Consider the following 17,856-nt stretch of genomic DNA (forward strand, 5'->3'; position numbering starts at 1 on the left):
TAAATTGTGAGGCGTCTCCACCACTGGGTAGCTTGTGATTCGACGCTTCTTTGGTCGATAATCTCTCATTGGCCCAGAGAACTCCAGTTAAACCGCGAGCCAATAGCAGAACCAGCAGAATTGTACACATGTTTGAATTTCAGCCTATCACGAAATGAATCCGCGAATTTTTCTGGTCTCTAATTATAAGACTTACTTACTTATTCACAACAGGTACAATATCCACCCTTGTGTGTGGGTCGCAATTATAATTTTGGGCATAAAAATCTTAACATTTTCACCGTAAGGTTGTTCATATACCGTGTTTTATCGCATTATCGTCGCACATTTTATACCAAAATCAAGTTTGAAAAGTAGGGGTGCGATTTTTATGAGAAAATTTTTTTTTTTGTTAGTTTAAGTTATTAATAAAAACAAAATCCATTCATGGAAGGTACGTTTATTTAAAAAGTAGAGTATAAAATAGCCAAACGCCAAATGCCAAACCATTTAATTTCATGCAACAAAAACTTTTTTTACTTTAAAGAAAAACATTATCTGTGACCCGGATGCGATCCTGAACAAACGCATAACTATCGTCATAGTACACACTTACCACAAAAGAATGCTGGCCATCAAATGTAGTTAACTCCCGCACTCGACAGAGAGCATGCATTGCATGCAGTCGGCGTGTTATCAGTATTCGACTACGTGTGCGCGCTCTATACGGGAAGCAACATAACCTAAACATGAATGATGCCAGCTAGCGCTGGCTACAATTTCATGAGCGGTACACCGCGGCGACGCAGACGAACAGATAAAGATAACCTTTTAAAAAAGTCTTCAAAAGAAAATTTACACATCAAGACGGCTTCGTATTTCCGTTAGTTGAATGAGTTAAGTGGTAATGTCGGAATAAATATTAGATTTCTACTTTAAAATACATTGTTTTATACGGATAAAATACCTACAAAAAGAGCTCGGAATCTATTAGCGGGACCAAAAGCATCATGCGATGTTTACGCGAGAGGTTTTTTTTAATCCAAATTTTGACGCCCTAATAATATTGGTGCTACGATTACGCGATAAAACAGTATTTTTACATTTGATTGGTTTGTGCAGTCTGCAGTTGCTCGAACGGAAGTGGGAGCGGTGCCGCGGTTGTTCCTTGTCTGGCAGGCGAGCCAGGGCCGCACCACGCTCGTCGTGGCTCACCGCCTGTCCACCGTGCGAGGCGCGGACCGCATCGTGGTGATGGCGGGGGGGCGGGTGGTGGAGGAGGGCACCCACGCGCAGCTGATGTCGCTCCAGGGCCACTACTGCTCGCTGGTCGCCTCCCAGGTGGACCACCACAACCACAGGCCGGGCGCAGGCAAGTCTGTCCGCCTCTCGACATGCACACACTTCGAAGATGCCGTCGTAAACTCCATAGTTATTATTACATGTAATTTTTTAACATTTAATATTGAAAATTGGCATTTTTTTAAAGCCAGAAATCAAATTTTTACAACCAAATGATAAAATAAAATATTATAAAAATAAAATTAAGAAGCTTAACCTTGAATCGGCAGAAACTCCGATTCAACTTAAAAATAGGTATAATTGGCTTCTGCTGACTCGTATCGGTACGGCTCTTAATTTACAGTAAAGGCTCTCTGATCGGTCACTTAACCTGCAGCCAATCGAATGGCCTGGAGAGTTCTATCCGTCCGTCCGTCCGTCCGTCCGTCCGTCCGTCCGTCCATCAATAGCTTGGCAAGCTCTAACTTCTCGCGGACGGATGGACGGATGGATGTATTATATCCGTGGTTTTTGGCCGCAGCAGTCAATTGGTCACCAGAATACGGGCCTGTGGTGTTTGATTAGGTTGTTCAGGTGTTTTTGTATAAAATAATTACAGGTTCTTAAAACTTCTGTCCAAACAATTTAAATACGACACCGAATTTTTTAGAGGCAATGCTAATTCAGTATGAAAAAAAACGCGACATAAACAGCAAACAACGTGGACTATTGTTTGCAGCACTTAATTTGAAAAAATATTCTGACAGGCTGATGAAACTCAAGTTGTAAAACGCTTGGCTAGATGCGTGGTATCAACACGAAGGAGTGACAGAGTGAGGCGATGGGCCATTATTATAATTCCACCTGTACAGGTTTAGTGCTTTTGCCGGATCATCGAAAATTCAATATATGTAGTTTTAACGGGAATACAAAGGAAAATTAATGTAGAGTACAAACAATGATATTTTTAAACAAGTTGCAGGAAGCTGGTGTGTGGAAAAAAACAATGCAGATGACCGTTAGTGTTAAATCACGTTGCATCATGTCGAGAAGCAGTGTAATTGTCGCCGGAATGCAGAGTGAGAGTGACGGGAGGAGACCTCTCAAGGGGGGTTGCTCCGACAGGCCTGTTATCTCACGTGTTAAGGTCTGCATGTATTGTAGTTGTCGCCGGACTGCGGAGCGAGTGTGACGGGAGGGGGTTGCCCCGGCAGGCGGCGGCGACGGCGACAGGGACTCCCTGCTGGAGGAGATGCTGGCGCTGGGCATCGAGGTCCCGGGCCTCGGCGACAGGAGGCCCGAGCCCTCGGCCCCCGAGCCCCCGGAGCCCCCGGGCCCCTCGCCCCCCTCGCTGGCGGACGTGCTGAGTCTCGGCCGGCCCGAGTGGCCGCTGCTGGTCGTGGGAGGGGCGTGTGCCGTCGTCATGGGCTGCTCCTACCCCGCCTTCGCCGTGCTCTTCGGGGACATCCTGCAGGTGATCCCGCCTCTGCTTCTTGGGCATCTTATATCTTTATAAACGAGCAATTCTTATGTGTGTCTATATAATTATAAAAATCTGAATCTCGGAAATGGCTCCAACGATTTTCATGAAATTTAGTATGCAGGGGCTTTCGGGGGCGATAAATCGATCTAGCTAGGATTCATTTTTAGAAAATGTCGTTTCATCCATGTTTTCAATAATCAACTTTATCGATAATCAACTTAAACATAAATGACTCTTCCTGACATCTATTGGCAAGTCGTATTACCATATTTTTTTTTTTTTCAATTGGGAGCAACTAACTGCTTTAACGACACAACACTAAATTTTTTGCTGCCAACTTAACTTCTGCCAAGATGTAACGTATTTACTCGAAAATATTGTGACTCTAGATGTAATGCAGTCCCAAACATTTTGATTATGAGCCTATGAAAAATCTTTATGGGGTAGAAATCACAATTCAAACACACAGAAACCAGAGATTAATTACATTATTAAATTGATAAGAAATGTTCCATCCAGTGCTAAACAAACATTCTCAGGGGAGTGTATCTCTGGTTGCTGATATATTATGTTGATAGCGTCCTTACAGATAAATCTATAGTCCTAGTGTACTAAATTCTGAAATTACTCTTATGAAATATTTTCCTCTGAAATTTTTTCCCTTGAAAATAATCTTTATACTATAGATTTGATGTTGTTTGAGGATTATATTGGCCCCTCGCTACTAATAATATTACTCTGTGCTTCCCAGTTGCTAGGGCTGGAAGACCCGGTAGAAGTACGCGACAAAACAAACATGTTCTGCATATACTTCTTGGCTGCTGCTGTAGTGATTGGCGTTTCTTCCTTTATTCAGGTAAGTTCCTCCTCTTCAGACACGTTGATGCCATTATTTGCTTAGTGTTCCAGTGAATTTTCTGTCGACGGGAAACTTTGGTGCATGCTTTACTCTAGAAACGTTGTAAAGTTTCAGCTGTCCCTTTGCTGTAAGTAGCTTGAGTGAGAGCTGTTGGTGAGTTGCTAGGTGCATGTGCTGGCTTGTGACTGGCCGGTGCTAGAGTTCAGTCGAGTTACGCTCATTGGGCGAATATCGCTGGTTCAATCCCAGCATCCCGGCATGACTCATGTTTTGTCTAGAGACGTACGAGACTGTAGTATCCAGATAAAAACGATACAATTAATTATGATGCGCTCGAAAACAACTCGATTGGCAGCAAACGTGCACGATAGCACAACTTACCGTCATGATGGTTCAACAACAACTGTTGCTTCGTTGCCGGAAGCTGCAGGGCTACCCACCTCAGCAGGCAGCCAACTTGAAAAACTTGGCGCTGCTAGCAAGCAGCGCGGTTCAAAATTCAAATGTTTCAAACACTATACACTAAATTACACACAATATTTACAAGTCCAAACAACTCAGATTTGTGAATTCCGAATCGGCAACCGAGCGGTTTTCTAGTCCGGCTTTGGAGGTCCGTTGCTTCAGGTTTGTGGAAGTAGCTGTGTCATGGGGCGAGGTACTGCACTTGCCTTCCTGAGGATCTCGGTTCGAGTCTGAGTTATCCCCCTCCAAACCTGAAATCACTCCGGGCAAATGCTGAGATGGTCATGCCACTGTTTTTCTTCAGTTCCCGATATCCCTGGTCTGTGTTGTTTGTTTCTGTCTAAAGTATTGATGGGTCAAATCCCCATCTTCTTGAATCCTAATCTTGAATTCCAATCCCATAGACTTGGAATATACCCCTCGAATCCGAATCCGGTGTCAAGAGTAAAAGTAAAATAATGAAAAATATTAACTATTGTTGATGAAACATCCTACCTTTTAAATTGTTGTTTCACGAATCAATACATAATGTAATTTTATTTATATTGTTACATGTTAAAAATGCAGTATCTTGGGGAAATGGTAACGGTATAGCTATGAAGAAAAAAATAAACCTAGTAAACCTAAGAGGTTATCAGTGTGGAATTTTTTTAAATTACTTATTTTGCCTTAATATTGGCTTTGAATACTAAGTATTTGATGGTATTTGAGGATTTCATTGGTCCATCTCTAGTCTAAAGACCTTGCCTTCAACGAGATGTTAATTAATTTAAAAAATAAAGAATACCTATGATAAGGTTTTTTTTTTAAAAAAAATACACACACACACACATTGTAAGCCTCATGAGAGAACAATTCGGTGTAAGCCGTGGCGCAGCGGCAGTTGAGTTGCGATGACACTCCTGTGAACCTGGCGTGGTGCGCCGCGCAGGTGGCCGCCACCACGGTGGCCGGCGAGAAGCTCACGGCGCGCCTGAGGGCACGGCTCTTCGCGGCCATGCTGCGCCAGGAGGTGGCGTGGTTCGACCACCAGGACAACTCCCCGGGGACGCTGTGCGCCCGGCTGTCGTCCGACGCGTCTCAGGTCCAGGGGGTGAGTGCCTGTGTGTGTCTGACCCCTCGGGGCGTGTCTGAGCGGATCTACGGGTGACGTTACAGGGTGTTTCTCTATTAGTTTAGTAATCAAAGTTTATTTTTACGTTTTCAACGAGAGTTGCAAAATCCAGGAGAAATATAAAATCAAAAACTAGATGAACAATTGCAGAAAAATGTTAACGTTTTTCCATAAAAGAGTTCTCAGTAATTTTGGACTTGGGGGACTTGAAAACCTACGGTGTTGCGGTTAATAACAAACGTTTGTGAATTGCTGGCCGTAAGCGTTTGCCAAATTTCTCCTTAAAGTAGAGGACTCACTCGGTGGTTGAGTGACAAATCTTTTGTTTTAAAAACAAAATTTTACTAAAAGCAAATCCATAAAATCTTGTCCCTACTAAAGAAATCTGGAGTTGGTGCTGCTATATTTTTTTGCAAATAGGAATGTTGACACTGTCGAATGCAGGACCACACGTAGTGGTGAGGGTGAGACACACTACCACACCGCCTCCAGCATTACAGAAAAATTGGACAGCTGTGACAATATTTTTTTTTGTGGCACTCAAGCTCACTGATATATGGCTTGCAGTACACTCTTTGTGAGTTGGATTGGAGAAAATTGGGATCTGACCTATCTTTTCTCTGCAATTAGTGTACTAACGAGTTAAGCCATATGAAATGGTCCTCAATTGGAGGTGTTGACACGTGAGGTGTTGACACTTGAGGTGTTGACACGGGAGGTGTTGACATGGGAGGTGTTGACACGGGAGGTGTTTACACGGGAGGTGTTTACACGGGAGGTGTTGACACGGCAATGTTGACACGGGAGGTGTTGACACGGCAATGTTGACACGGCAATGTTGACACGGGAGGTGTTGACACGGAGGTGTTGACACGGAGGTGTATGTGTGCAGGCAACCGGCCAGCGAGTGAGTCTGCTGGTGCAGTCGCTGTCGACGCTGCTGGTGGGCGTGGCTCTGGCCATGTACTACGAGTGGCGGCTGGGACTGGTCGCCCTCTCCTTCTGCCCCGTCGTCATCCTGGCGCAGTACCTGTTCGGTCTGCTGCTGTCCGGGACGCTGCTGCGCGACCGTGCCGCCCTGCAGAGCGCCGTCAACGTGAGCAGTTCATACACGCTGTATCCGTCATCCGGGGTTCAGCTCATTCTCATTCTACTGTCCGGTACCAACTGAGTCTCTCACATTCAGATATACTCCATTACAAAAAGTCTCTCACGTTCAGATATACTCCGGTACCAACCGAGCCTCTCATGTTCAGATATACTCCGGTACCAACCGAGCATCTCACGTTCAAATATGCTCCGGTACTAACCGAGCCTCTCACATTCAGATATACTTTGGGTCTAATTGAGCATCTCACGTTCAGTTATACTCCGGTACAAACTGAGTCTCTCACATTCAGATATACTCCGGGTCTAACCGAGCCTCTCACATTCAGATATACTTCGGGTCTAATCGAGCATCTCACGTTCAGTTATACTCCGGTACAAACTGAGTCTCTCACGTTCAGGTATACTCCGGTACTAACCGAGCCTGTCACGTTCAGATATACTCTGGTACTAACCGAGCCTCTCATGTTCAGATATACTCCGGTACTAACCGAGCCTGTCACGTTCAGATATACTCCGGTACTTACCGAGCATCTCACGTTCAAATATGCTCCGGTACTAATCGAGCCTCTCACGTTCATATTTCTCGGGTGGAATCTGGTGGTTCTGCCTGGTTGCATTAGTGCGCTGCCAGCAACTTCTAGGTTAGCTCAGGAATCTTTTGTCTTTTTTAATTTATTTTGTGTTTCTGTTTTCTAGCGGGTTACATTTCACATTTCATATTTTGTGTTACAAGTCTTACTAATATTGAGTTCAAGTGCTCCAAGCTAAGACCTATGTCATATAAGTCATAAAATGTAATACAGAAAAACTCTACCGCATGTTGCGGTACATTGTTTGAAAAACCAAAATGGTGTGTCTTCAGCTCCTAAAGCATTTGTGGATTTTGAGGGGTACTAAAATGGGGGGGAGGGGATATTCTTACGATTCACTTAGTTACAAGATGCCCTTTCAAAATAAATAGATAAATATTATTTATTTGGTGCTTAACTTTTTTTTTCCTAAACAAAAATGCTCAAGAAGCATGTGCAATATGTTTGCCTTTACAAAAAAATTTTTCATCCAAATTAATTAAGCATTTCAACTTTTTATGCTGATCCACTTGGGACAATATCTTTGTTTTGCTATCCTTCTCCATTTCCTGTGACTCTTTGGTCAGGTATCAATATTTCGAGGGTAGTACTTATGACTTGTGGAGCACGAGAAGGACGTGTGAAGTGCAGCGCAGTGCGGGCAAGCGTGCAGGCGCCAGGGGCGTTCGTGTCCCGACAGGTGGCGGTGGAGGCCGTGGGCAGCATCCGCACGGTGGCGGGGCTGGGACAGCAGAGGCTGTTCCTGGACCGGTTCGCGTCCCGCCTGCAGCCCACGCGGGACCTCGCGCTGCGATACGCTCACCTGCGGGGCGCCGTGTGCGGCCTCGCCAGCTCCGTGCTGTTCTTCGGCTTCGCGGCGACCATGTACTACGGCGGCCGCCTGGTGCAGTGGGAGGGACTGGCCTACGGCTCCGTCTTCAAGTAGGTCAGCTCGGTTCAGTGTTGCGTTCAGTTTTCTGCAATGTTACATCTCGTTAGTAGAGACCTGCAAAATTCGCGGATTCGGCGATGGGCTAGAATTCAAACTCACACCCCTCTTGGATAATTTTGCTATCGGCTCACTGTTCATCTGGACGAATCTCAACCGGTTGTAAACCCTCTCAACCGAGGAAGGATCGAATCGCGGACGAACCGGCTGGAGACGACTCGCAAGTCGGCAGCGGATGAACTTGCGTTATTTTGCCCCGAGTGTACAGGGGGAATGTGCAATCTATCCTGAAGGCCATCGAAACCGCAAATTTTGCGGGTCTCTACTCATTAATCACCAGACTGAAGATTTTCTATTTAGCTGTTTAGTTCTGAAGTGAGTTGCGAACTTGCTGCCAATACAGTTGAAGTCTCGCTAACGAGTATGGCACATAAATCAAAGAGTGGGAAAATAAATTGGTTGCGGTACCATATAAATGTTGAAAAATTATTTGATTCTGAGAAAACGAGGTTATTACAAAGACAAAACAGATATTTATTCCAAAAATATGCTTTTAAAATCAAAATATCCCAAGTTGGCAAACAATGTCATTGGCCCACACAAAATATTGAAATAATCTTCCGTATGCCCAAGGCTTGTTAAACTAACTTACTGGATAACAAGAAGTTAAAGCTATATTAACAATTTTAGCATGCAAATAAATTACAAGGTCAGTGGGGCTGTTAGAAAAATGGGTGAGCACATAAAAAAATATGGTTAGGAAAGTTATCCAGTGTAACCATAAGGCAGCATGATAAAAACAGCAGCTATACAAAGCTTGTTCAATACCTAAAACATGCAAATAAGTTAAGTGGTAAAACCCAAATGGCATGGAAAAATTCAGGGTTACTATACACATTGAACATAAACTCAGAGATTACAATTAAAACAATGAAACATGATTATTGATTAAGCATGATGCAGAGCATAAACATTTACAAAGTGTGAGTGTCAGTTAGTTTTACAATCTATTACATTACATCTGATTATAAGTTATGCCATATTATTTTTGATAATACCTAATGGAATTTCCTGTTTATTATACTAGTTTAAGAATACCGATTAAAATGAAGATGTGAATGTTAGGCTCAAGAAGACAGACAAATATTTTGAGGTGTTTGTGTGTGATTTAGGATCAGCCAAATGCTGCTCATTGGCACAGCGTCCATTGGTGCTTCAATATCGTTCGCACCCAACTTCCAAAGAGGTCTGGTCGCTGCAGGAAACATTTTCCAAATCTTGCACAGAAAACCAAGACTCACTGATCCGTCTACCGAAAAGAAAAACTGGGTGAGTTTGATTATTTTAGTGCTTTATATGACTAACTTATGGTGTATACTGTCTATGTTTTATTCATGGTTTAGTAATGTCAAAATGCTGATAGAAGTACTCAATACAATAATACTGTTTTAAAAGAAAATAAATTCTAATTTAACCTCTTTAATAATTTACCTTCATTTACATATAATAAAAAAAAACTCAAAATGGGGGTTTATTATACATTTAATTTCCAACATACAGGTTGTTTAAATACGATCACCAATTTCATTTTTCAAAACTGATGGAATTATTGATCCAGAGGTAAGACACTGCATTCACATTCCAGGAACCCGGATCGAGTCTGGTCTAGTCATCCCAATTTTCATCTTCCATTGTATTTACATTGCACGGCAAAGTTCCTTTGTTTGTATGGAAGCAATCTCATTTCGACCGAAGGACCATGCATTCACTTGCGATGCAGTAAATCAAATCCAGTCCCGCATCCAACACCCAAAATTGTGTTAACGACACACCTTTTCGTCCTTCACAACTGCTCACATGATGTTCTGCACGTGACAAAAAAATAACTGACTAATGCAGCCTGCTAACCATACCTTTCAACTGTAATTGCTGCCAATAGTTCAGAAGTTTAATTCGTTGAGACACACCATTTTCAACCTAGTTAATAATTTGTACACAACACACAGTTTCTCGGACACTCTCCAAGGGAATGACGAGTTGAGCTCATCCGTCTGTGCTGACTCATTTCAACGAGACGATTTAGCAGGAGTAATAAAAATACCTCATGATTGTAAGGATACAGATGGCTCGGCACAGCGATGCGTGCCGGACTGTGTGTGTGCGACGGCGCGGGCTCAGGTGGCGGAGGGGCGCGTGGAGTTCTCCCGAGTGGGCTTCTCGTACCCGGGGCGACCGACGGCCCAGGTCCTGGACGACGTGAGCCTGGGGGCCGAGCCGGGCCGCACCATCGCCCTGGTCGGGCCGAGCGGCTGCGGCAAGTCCACCTGCCTGCAGCTGCTGCAGCGCTTCTACGAGCCCACGTCCGGCTCCGTGGTGAGCCCGTAGCGCAGCCTCGACAACCCTGTCCGCCCCTTGTGCACGTGGTTGTGTCGTTCCATATTATAACATAGAGGGCATCTAAGAGGAATCCATGGCAACCCAACATTGTGCAATCATGGACGATGTCAGTAATAGACTGTAAGGTTTGAGCTTACGTAGGATTACATCACACAGGCATGCACAAAGGCTGAATTCGATGGGACCTCCCAATTGGTAGTGGACTCCGAAAACCTTTCAGCTCATGACTCTGTGCTCACAGATTAGAGTCCTCAGGGGCTCACTTCCTCATGTGAGCACCATAATGCTTTAATGATCATGGCCATTGAAGTAATTTAACAGAGACAATCGGTCCACGGTTAATTTGGCATGCAATGTTGAGCTTCATAAGCTAATCAAGTACAGCTCTCTAAAAGGAATTAAAATTGCACAATTAACTGGCCAATGGGAAAGTAAATTGTGGTACTCTAAAAAGTTATTCATCGCAAAGGACGAACCCTGAGATATTTACTGAATTTGTTTCTAACATGTTAAACTTCATGCAAGCGATCACAGTGTATTGATGAACCCTTGCTCGACTCTTTACATTTACTAGGTTGCACGTAGTGAATATCTGGCGTCGGTAACTGGGATGAAATTACGTGCGAGAAAGCCATCATGACGAGTTCACGGGAATGGAGCTTCAATAATTTTAATGACGAGGAAATGGAAACTATCACAGTGCTTGAGATTTAGCATTAAGTATCTTTACAAGATATTTTACATTTGGTATAGTTTCTTTGATTATCAAGCACCAGAGGTGAGGGTTGTGTCAGGTGTGTTCCCCTGCTGGGAGCATGTGTTCTCCAGCGACGGGACTGCGTGCTTGCAGACGCTGGACCGCCAGGACGTGTCGTCCGTGCCCCTGCGCGGCCTGAGGCAGCAGCTGGGCGTGGTCTCGCAGGAGCCGGTGCTGTTCGACCGCACCGTCGCGGACAACATCGCTTACGGCGACAACACCCGGCGCGTGCCGCACAGTGAGGTCATCGCCGCGGCCAAGCTCGCCAACATTCATGGCTTCATAGCGTCCCTCCCCTTGGTGAGGCTCGTTATTGCGATACGTACGGGACGGGATTATATGGTGGATTGCGATAAAACCTAAATAACACAGAAAGCATGTCAATGCACCATATAACACCGTAATGCAAATTAATACACCAAAATGTAATTAAAGTAGTCATGAAACTAATCAGCATTTCTAATCAAAACAAAACACTAATGACAATGGCGCAATCTTTTAAACACTTAACTTGAACTAAATGTGCCGCAAATTGATGATTTTCTCGGCATCATCTTGCTCATTTTTTTTATTCGTACTTCTGATAAGTGTTCAGCTATTCACATAAAGTTTTTTAAATTTCTTTTATTCCAAGAGGGTGTCCTTATTATTTAATCTTCAAGCAGTCTGTCCGCCCGCAGCAAGTTCTACTGCTCTTGTATTCAGATTTATTAATGTAGATTGCGGCTGTTGGCCTTTGTTTGCATTGCCGGCATTTTCAGCTCACTTTGCATGGAATATGAGTAAATGTTAAATCAATTTTGGAACATTGGAGAACGTATTCTTCCGGAATTTTTGGGAATGTTCCAGAAGAAACAGTTATTTTATATCTACCTATGCTTGTAGGCTGTGCCAAAAGGTTTTTATTTTTTTGTAAGTTTGAAAATAAATTAATGGCTTCACTGATCAGGATGTTCAATTGTTGTAACCAATGGCGTAGCCAGGATTTGTGTATGGGGGGTGTTAAGAAGCATGCCCCCCCCCCCCCCCCTCCCCCGTATTAAAGTGGGGGTCCGGGGGTCGTCCCCCGGGAAAATTTGGATTTTAAGGTGTAACATAGTAATATTTTAGCAGTTTTCGGTACTTAAATTTAAACATTGTAATGGTAAAATTTTTATTAATTTTAATATGAAATTTGTTTGAGTGATGAATAAGAAATTAATTAAAGATTTGGTGCTGGGGGGGGGGGGGGTGTGTTCAACACCTAAAACCCCCGCCCCTGGCTACGCCCCTGTTGTAAACTGTCAGGGACATCCCAACCGTGTAATAAGCAGAGAGTGCTCGCTGCCGCAGGGATACGAGACGCGGCTGGGCGAGAAGGGCATGCAGCTGTCGGGCGGGCAGAAGCAGCGAGTGGCCATCGCCCGGGCCCTGGTGCGCAACCCCCGCGTCCTGCTGCTCGACGAGGCCACCTCCGCCCTCGACGCCGACAGCGAGAAGGTCAGCACTTTCCCCCATTTCTTCACACTTTCCCCGATGCCTTCACACTTTCCCCGATTCCTTCACCCATTCCCCGATTCCTTCACCCATTCCCCGATTCCTTCCCACTTTCCCCGATGCCTTCACACTTTCCCCGATGCCTTCACACTGTCCCCGATTCCTCCACACTTTCCCCGATTCCTTCACACTTTCCCCGATGCCTTCGCACTTTCCCCGATTCCTTCACACTTTCCCCGATGCCTTCGCACTTTCCCCGATTCCTTCACACTTTCCCCGATTCCTTCACACTTTCCCAGATGCCTTCGCACTTTCCCCGATTCCTTCACACTTGCCCCGATGCCTTCACACTTTCCCCGATGCCTTCACACTTTCCCCGATGCCTTCACAATGTCCCCGATTCCTCCACACTTTCCCCGGTTCCTTCACCCATTCCCCGATTCCTTCACCCATTCCCCGATTCCTTCACACTTTCCCCGATGCCTTCGCACTTGCCCCGATGCCTTCACACTTTCCCCGATGCCTTCACACTTTCCCCGATGCCTTCACACTGTCCCCGATGCCTTCACACTTTCCCCGATGCCTTCACACTTTCCCCGATGCCTTCACACTTTCCCCGATGCCTTCACACTTTCCCCGATTCCTCCACACTTTCCCCGATTCCTCCACACTTTCCCCGATTCCTTCACCCATTCCCCGATTCCTTCACACTTTCCCCGATGCCTTCACACTGTCCCCGATTCCTCCACACTTTCCCCGGTTCCTTCACCCATTCCCCGATTCCTTCACCCATTACCCGATTCCTTCACACTTTCCCCGATGCCTTCACACTTTGCCCAAGCTCTTTGCATTTTCCCCAAAGTCCTTTGCACTTTCAGCAAGTACATTGCCATTCCCCCTAAATACATCACTCTTTTCCCAAATAATGTTTAAAGGTCTGCTTCAACTGCCGTATTGCCAAGTCTTCAATTTTATGAAAAAATTAAGTTAATTTATACGCAATTCAATGACTTAAAGTGCTTTTAGGCCTAATGTTTTATCAAAGACATGGTCATAGGAGCAGGTAACACCCACTCAAGACTAGAGATATTGGGGAAGATATTTAGAATGTACAGGGAAGTTTAAATTAATTATTTGTTTCTCCAGGCAGTGTCGTTTCTGTTCCAGGTGGTGCAAGAAGCGCTGGACAAGGCGAGAGCCTGCAGGACGTGCGTCGTGATTGCACACCGGTTGTCGACGATAAAGGACTCTGACTGCATCTACGTCATCGCGGACGGAAGAGTCGCGGAACGAGGCTCTCACTCGGAGCTGATGTCCCTCGATGGGACGTACAGGAAACTGTACAGCCTGCAGCAGAGTCCCGATTGACGTGGAGGGGTGAATACGTTTGTGGTTCTACCAGCAGACCAAATACATTTTTTGTTGCCATTTGAGTTTTTTAAGAAATGTGATAAAATTAGTACAAATGTGTGTGTTTCAGAATGGCTAAGTTGACTTTAATGTGAAATTCTGTTTCAGTGTTTATCATAATTTATATTATAAAAAAAATTAAATAATGAAAAGATATATAATATGTAGAAATATATATTTTTATGCGTTGGACAGTGGTAAATATTTAAAAGATATCATCAAAACCTTTTGTTTTAACTAACAATATAGCCCATATTATTTTCAGCATTTTAAACACTAAACATATATACACACACTCAACACAAGTTTTCAATTATGTGTAATGTAAAGTTTGGTGGAGTGTGTTCGAAAATTTCTCAATCGGTTCAAAAAATATTTAATAATTAAGTCAAGACACTTTAAGAACCACTGGCATTTAAATTCAAGAAAATAATATAACCATGCAAAACTTAAGTGTCAACATTTAAGCACTTGAAAATTATGATACAAAAATAAATTAAAAATGTTTGGTGGTGGTCAAAAGAATTCAATGAAGCAAGCTCAATAGTTGTAACATAATGCAGACAATACCGACAATGCTGTATCGCAGTGCGAAAGATCAGTATAAAGCTGAATGGGGAGATTTCACTAAAATAGAAACTTAACAAATCAGTTTATGGAGCCCAGCAGACAACTACGAGTCGAAGCAGCTGACTCGCGAATTACAGGGACCTCTCGGAGGTGAGTCTGACTCCACCAGTTGTCTTTTTGCGTGACTCGCAGCGTGATTGAGTGAGTTGAGTGAGAGAATGACTTAGTGATAGATACTAAAATGCAAGCAATTAAAATAATACAAAATTTAATTGTATTAAAAGTTAATCATTAATCTTGAACAGAAATTTTTTTATCAACCGTCATCTTTAAAATTGCCCAGCGATTACTTTTACACCTCACTGTATTCTAAAGCTAAAAGTGTAGTATGTATGCTTCATTTTCATCTCAAGCCCACAATAAAATCACATTACTGTACATGCGTATTAAGAAATTTCTGTTGTCCGTCTATTCATTATACGTCACAGCCCTGGTTTGGGTGGTGACGGTTAATCAAAGTTTTACTGGATATTAAAAGAAAATTATATTTGTTTATTGTTTCTGATATAACTAACAAAAAATATGTGTGGAACGTTATTAAATATATTAATTTGCATCCTGATCAGGTTACAATAGTTTTGTCTGACTAATTAGTTGCGGGTGTGTGTTTCTGCAGCCAATCGGAGCGCAGAACCCCAGCCGGCGGGCATGCTTCGAGGAGTCTTCGACAGCCGCTCCTAGCTGGTGAGTGACGTACATTTCCGACATGTTTCAGTGGGTTGATGCTGACAATCTTTGTGAACTGCGTGGAAACTGACAATTCGCTTTGACTCAAGCAGGAACAGTGTTCATTGAGTAGGTGGAAGTGTCCATGCTTAACCTAAATCATTTTAGATGAAATATGATGAAGGTTTTACATTTGCGGGCAGCCATGCACTTTACTGTTTTCATCCAAATGGGTCCGAAATGTGTTATAAATAAAAACCTGACTTGGGTATGATTTCAAGACATGCTGCAAGGCGTTTCCGGTCATCTCAAGGTCACGACCTTACACCAACTGTTTCATAATGAAACTAATACCTGATAGCTGATAGTCTGACAGTCAGACATCCGATGACAGCATCATGATGGTGCCATATTTGAATTTTTAAGTGCCCTAACACTTTGCCTCAATCTGCTATTTACAAATCCAACACTGCCATATTTGAATTTTTAAGTGCCCTAACACTTTGCCTCAATCTGCTATTTACAAATCCAACACTGCCATATTTGAATTTTTAAGTGCCCTAACACTTTGCCTCAATCTGCTATTTACAAATCCAACACTGACGCGTAAGAACTAGTCTAAACTGTTTCTTGAGAAAACTTTGTCTTCTTTATTTTGTGATAGTTTTGATCAATTATATTTTTGAGAGTTTTTTTTGTAATTTATATAATTTAACCGAGTTTGGTACATAATGTTAGGAAATGATTTTTAATTCTGTTGATGGAGGGGATATTAGTGATATCATCTTGTGAAGGAGGCTAAATAACAACGTAATGTTTAGTTCATCTAGTAGTAATCATGTCTATAATGTGTCAAAAATTAAATTATTACCAACCAGAATAGTTGTAAGTCCTATTAAATTAGGTACTAATGATCTTTTAAGCTTTCTAAAGACCTTTGTAGCAGCAATAGGTAAAAATATGACACCCTTAAAGAACACTGGGATGTGAAATTATTTGCAGCAATAAATTAAACTGGCTTTATCTGTAGCATTAAAAAAAAAAATTGTAAATTTTTTTTTTCTTTGTAAGGATGATACATGTAGTTATTTTACTGTTTTGATAAATTCTAAAACATGAGGATTGTCTAATATTTGAGGGCGATCTTTAGATTTTGACAAATGTGACAGTTATTGATGACAAGTACTTAACAATATTTTTTCTTTATATGAAGAGTAATGTGGTATATGCTGTCAGATTTTCAGATATAAATTTACCTAAGAACAAGTAAATAAATTGAATGCAATTTGTTGTATATTAGTAACATGTGGTAACATTGAATTATTTACAGCAAGGGTAGTATTTTTTTTTTTTTTTTTTTTTCCTGAAGGGGGTGGATTTAATGCAGTAAAACTCACGAACGCAATCTCAACAGGTTTTCATTTTCAAAGTGACTTAATTTTTCTATCCTGACTGACTAGTTTGAATGCGGCAATAGCCATTGTGTGAGCCTGTGTAGTTTAATGGATTCTTTAGATAGGGTTCCAAAAGTGTTTAGCTAATAAGACTGGTCTACACAGTTGTTAGGTGCAAACTGTATACAAAGAAAATATATTAATATGTACAAAGTTAAGTTTATGTAGTAAAAGTTCTTCAGCTCTTCCTAAAATTGTAATTTAAAAAAAAAACTAATAAAATTTAAAATGAATTGTAAATGTTTTGAGAGAAAAATTAAGCTTGCAAAATTTATAGTGAAACCTACTTTTACAAATGTTAAAATAATGACAATGTTACAAACTGAAGTTCATTTTCATATTGAAGTTTTTATCTGCATGTTTCATTGAACTCCAGCATGAAATAACTTGTGTCCGCAGGTTTTGTTGGCATCCCTGGCACGGGGTTCATCGTACCGCAACAACTGGGATGTTGCTGCAGCCAGTGTTCCACAAGCATCGACCAGCAAGTTGATACAGCCACTGATCCATTTGTTAATTTATTGTAATTGGATTTTTTTTTATGTCAATACTAATTTAAAATTGCTTCCATAGTGGGAGGTAATTCAAAACAAGGACGATAGTAGTCGAGTGAAGCAGCCACACATCTATCATCACCATCCAAAATTTAATTGAAATTTGAAACTTGTTATGCTATGATCTTATAACTATATACAGGGGTTATTAAATTATGGATGGGGATGAGAAATGTAACAGCAACACTCAACAATAATAATGTAACCCACTATGTCACAAAAAAAATTGTTGGTACAACAGTAAAATATACTGATTCAATAAAAATAAAAGTGTAATTGAACAGGAAACAAATTTCCTTTTATTATTAACCCAATAAAATAAATATTTTCGTTATTAAACTGCAGATAAAAAATTTTACAGTTGGACTTAGGGCAATAATTTAGGGTGGTTTTATGGCATTTTTTGCCCATTTTAGCCAAATAGCTTCATAATTATAATAAATATTACCATATTAAAATAATATATATATTGTTGTTCATCAATATTAAGTTCAAATTCTTTAATATAACAAATAACTATGCATAAAGTTTTTTTTCTTAAGATTTAATGTACAGAAAATTAATTCAATAGAGATATATAGTAAATAATTATATGATATATGATAAACATGAAAAATTAAGATTAATTATTGTTTATGCAACAATCGAGATACTAAGTAAACGTGCGTTTCTGTTAAAACATGTTTAAAGACAAACGTATAAA

The 17,856-nt window shown here is 41.9% G+C and overlaps 1 protein-coding gene across 6 annotated transcripts in view; it reads left to right on the plus strand.

Moving 5' to 3' along the window:
- Positions 1-17,445, plus strand: part of LOC134537086 (phosphatidylcholine translocator ABCB4-like) — a 35,495-nt gene extending 18,050 nt beyond the window's left edge. For 2 of the 6 annotated variants that reach the window (XM_063377348.1, XM_063377347.1), the window contains exons 13-24: positions 1,159-1,351; positions 2,475-2,734; positions 3,495-3,599; positions 4,999-5,160; positions 6,074-6,277; positions 7,561-7,802; positions 8,982-9,138; positions 9,988-10,182; positions 11,057-11,263; positions 12,296-12,442; positions 13,607-15,163; positions 16,999-17,445. In XM_063377348.1, the coding sequence (XP_063233418.1) occupies positions 1,159-1,351; positions 2,475-2,734; positions 3,495-3,599; positions 4,999-5,160; positions 6,074-6,277; positions 7,561-7,802; positions 8,982-9,138; positions 9,988-10,182; positions 11,057-11,263; positions 12,296-12,442; positions 13,607-13,807 (2,073 nt within the window). In that variant the 3' untranslated portion in view covers positions 13,808-15,163; positions 16,999-17,445. Of the gene's footprint in view, positions 1-1,158; positions 1,352-2,474; positions 2,735-3,494; positions 3,600-4,998; positions 5,161-6,073; positions 6,278-7,560; positions 7,807-8,981; positions 9,139-9,987; positions 10,183-11,056; positions 11,264-12,295; positions 12,443-13,606; positions 15,164-16,998 lie in introns of those variants that run through there. The other 4 variants (XM_063377350.1, XM_063377346.1, XM_063377351.1 and 1 more) reach the window with 4 other exon arrangements.
- The last annotated feature ends 411 nt before the right edge of the window (positions 17,446-17,856 follow it).

This window comes from Bacillus rossius, chromosome 11, assembly GCF_032445375.1.
Source record: "Bacillus rossius redtenbacheri isolate Brsri chromosome 11, Brsri_v3, whole genome shotgun sequence".
NCBI classification, from domain to species: Eukaryota; Metazoa; Arthropoda; class Insecta; order Phasmatodea; family Bacillidae; genus Bacillus; species Bacillus rossius.